The 3162-nt window shown below is 50.9% G+C and overlaps 1 protein-coding gene across 3 annotated transcripts; it reads left to right on the top strand.

Moving 5' to 3' along the window:
* The first annotated feature begins 838 nt into the window (after positions 1 to 838).
* her9 (hairy-related 9) lies at positions 839 to 2559 on the top strand. Of its 3 annotated transcripts, none has more exons than XM_011476732.3 (4): positions 839 to 1168; positions 1257 to 1352; positions 1444 to 1531; positions 1616 to 2559. In XM_011476732.3, the coding sequence occupies exons 1-4, from the start codon at positions 1061 to 1063 to the stop codon at positions 2197 to 2199; spliced, it is 876 nt and encodes a 291-aa protein (XP_011475034.1). In that variant the 5' UTR covers positions 839 to 1060; the 3' UTR covers positions 2200 to 2559.
* Positions 2560 to 3162: the final 603 nt, after the last annotated feature.

The following is a 3162-nucleotide window of genomic DNA, read 5'->3' as shown; positions in this document are numbered from 1 at the left end:
TGCAGAGATCCATACCTACTAGAAAATGTGTTCATTTCATGGTTTAAAGATTTTTCCTTCTTGCGATCATTCTAGTGCGCAAATTGTAATCTGCAAGTTTTGGCACGTGCTCGCTGCAGACTGGAGGACACTGGACGCGAATGGCACGCGGACAGATGTGCACCCCCCTCATCCCTTCTTGTTTGAGCAGCTCCCGCTTTCGGATGATTGACAGCGGGTTGGCGGCGCAGCCAATCCCAGCGCGCGGTGGAGCATTTGCATAAAGTGGCTGCATGCCATTGGCTTGGTGCGTGCCGTTGCGCGCCGCCTCGCGTGCCGTGACAGCTGTCTCCTCCTCTGAGGACCAAGACAAGACGAGTCTTAAAATAGATCAAAACGTGGGTTTGCGCTAGTCTAAGGATTCTGTGAATTTCTATATCTGATTCTTTGCAGAACATGTCACACAAGAGGTGAAATGATTAAACATTTCAGAGAGATAAAGTCATTTACGCGCAGATTTCATCGTTTTATTGAAAGAAGAATCTAGCTGCATGGTTCTCGTGCACGAACACACACATATTACAGGGTTTTCGTGGAAAAATGTAAAAAATTAGGAAGCACGGGTCTTGGAATTCCCAGTTTTATCACTTAACAGCCCGACGTGGCCGGGCTCGGTCGCCGCGCGCTCAGCTTTGTTGTTTGTCCCTGCAGGGCTGATTGAGCAGCGCGTGACTGACGGCCCGCGAGGGTGTTGTCCAATCAGCTGCCTGCCCCGCGCCCAAAGGGTGAGGCCTGCCTGCCATTGGCTGAAGCGAGTGTGGGAAAGAATGCAGAGAGGGTTTCACACGAACTGGGAGCACGCGAGGCGTCTATAAGAACCGCAGCGGCGTGTGTCGGCGGCAGATGTGGAGAGCTGCTGTGCGCGGTGAGGTGCGCGCTCCCGTCCTCACATGACAGCACAGTGATAGCCAGACGGAGGAAGACGACTCTCCTTGCTCTGCAGTGATTTGCTTTGCCCCGCGCTTCCGCAGAGGATTTAATTCTTTACGTCTTTTAATTTTTCTACCTGCGTGGATCAATAATGCCGGCTGACTCCATGGAAAAGCAGACGGCATCTCCGATTGCTGGAGCGCCCGCGAACGGATCACACACACCGGACAAACCCAAGAATGCCAGCGAGCATCGAAAAGTAAGGACTTACAAGTTTTTTCTGATGATTTCTATTTATTTCCAAGGTATCCACCATATATTTATGTTTTCTTTTTTCCCCCTCCCAGTCTTCCAAACCCATCATGGAAAAACGCCGGAGAGCGAGAATCAACGAAAGTTTGGGACAGCTGAAGACTCTTATCTTAGACGCACTTAAGAAAGATGTACGTTAAAAAGCAAACAACTCCAATCTGATCTTTCTTTGAGAGCAGTTCCAAAGTTCCTGGATTTAACTGATGCTATCATCTCCCGCAGAGCTCCAGACACTCCAAGCTGGAAAAAGCAGACATCCTGGAGATGACTGTGAAGCACCTGAGGAACCTGCAGCGCGTGCAGATGAGCGGTAAGTTCTGCTCGGAATCGAATGATCTTCAGAAGCGACAGAAACGTCACTAAACGTCTCCTCTTTCGCCGTGTTTCCCGCCAGCAGCGCTCTCAGCTGACGCCTCGGTCCTGAGCAAATACAGAGCCGGATTCAACGAGTGCATGAACGAGGTCACCCGCTTCCTGTCCACCTCTGAGGGGGTGAACACGGAAGTCAGGTCGAGGCTCCTCAGCCACCTGTCCAGCTGCATGAGTCAGATGATGTCCATGAACTACCCCCAGCAGACTCCGTCCCAGCCGGCGCACCTGGCTCAGCCGCTCCACGTGCAGCTCCCGTCCTCTCTGCCCATCGGCGGCGCGGCCATGGCCTCCAAGCTCAGCCCCGCCGAAGCCGTGTCCCCCAAAGTCTTCGGCGGCTTCCAGCTCGTCCCTGCTCCCGATGGACAGTTCGCCTTTTTGATCCCTAACCCCGCCTTCGGCTCCGCCACGGCCCCGGTCATTCCCCTTTACACAAACGCGGGGGTGCCTGTCGCTGTCAACGCAAGCCCGGTGCACGGCAGCTCAGCGCCCACCGCCACGTCCCCGGTCCACGGCATGACCTCCTTCTCCGGGGGGTCACAGGCGGTCAGCCCGGTGGGGGTGAGCACCGGCTCAGAGAGCAGCGAGCCGGTGTGGCGGCCCTGGTAGCAGAAAGAGACTCAGAGGAATCTGTGCGTAAGGTGTCCACGTTTGGGACCGATGCGTTCAGCCGTTGCGGGGGGGAAGAACCCGCAACTTCTCCAGCAGCAGTTGTCCATGTTTCGTTGTATGGAACAGACTTTCGCCTTTATCTCCAACATTTGGGGGTCGGTGGTAAAGATGTAGATTAAAGATCAGCAGGAAACTTTTCTTATGAAGTACTTTTATGAAAAGGTTTAGTTTTGTACAGAGGTGGTATTGACTGTTAAACCAAAGCTGTGTTTTATATTCTGTATTGTTTTGCGTTGAAAAGAAAGTTTGGGGAAAAGCCCGTTCTTTGAATAAAACATACATTTTTTTAAATCCTTACTGCCTTGTTATGATTTTTAATGACTTTCTCAGCAACGCTAGAAAATAAACCCCAAGGTCCTTCTTTATCTACAGTTTGGCGGGAATTCCTCACATCTGCCTGCTCATTTGCTCCAAAAGGGGATGTGTTTTTATGATTGAAGTAAAGGTAATTAAAAGTTTGAAAGGGGTCTCATCCTGTATGCAGCGGGAGCTTTAAGAAGTCTTAAATCCTATTCATGAGCCTGGGAATTACGCGCAGGGGTTAATGTCACTAACAGATTTCCTCAGTGAAAGGAGAATATGGAAGGATCCTCGCTTTCCTTTGTGCATCAATTGTTCAGTTTCACTCCCAGCGGGCCTACAGCCCTATAAAAGGAGGGGACCTGCTCTTAAGCGCAACAGTCAGGGGGAAATATTGCAGGTCAGGGAAGATTCGGAACTTCATTAGGACTTTAAAAAGCCAAAGGGCCAATTTGTGCTGATAGGTATATTGATTTATGTGCAGATCTGTGTTAAAAAAGAGAAACCCTTCTGTTTGTTTTTTTAAATCCCTAAAGGTGTAAGCCCATCGGAACTGAGGGCAGGGTTCCTGCGTGCAGTCAGGCGGCTTTGCTCTGCCGT

Source organism: Oryzias latipes, chromosome 7 (assembly GCF_053564925.1).
Source record: "Oryzias latipes strain Hd-rR chromosome 7, Olatipes_Hd-rR_3.1".
Lineage (NCBI taxonomy): Eukaryota > Metazoa > Chordata > Actinopteri > Beloniformes > Adrianichthyidae > Oryzias > Oryzias latipes.
Note: the sequence above shows the minus strand (reverse complement) of the source record. Positions and strands in the feature narration are given on the sequence as shown.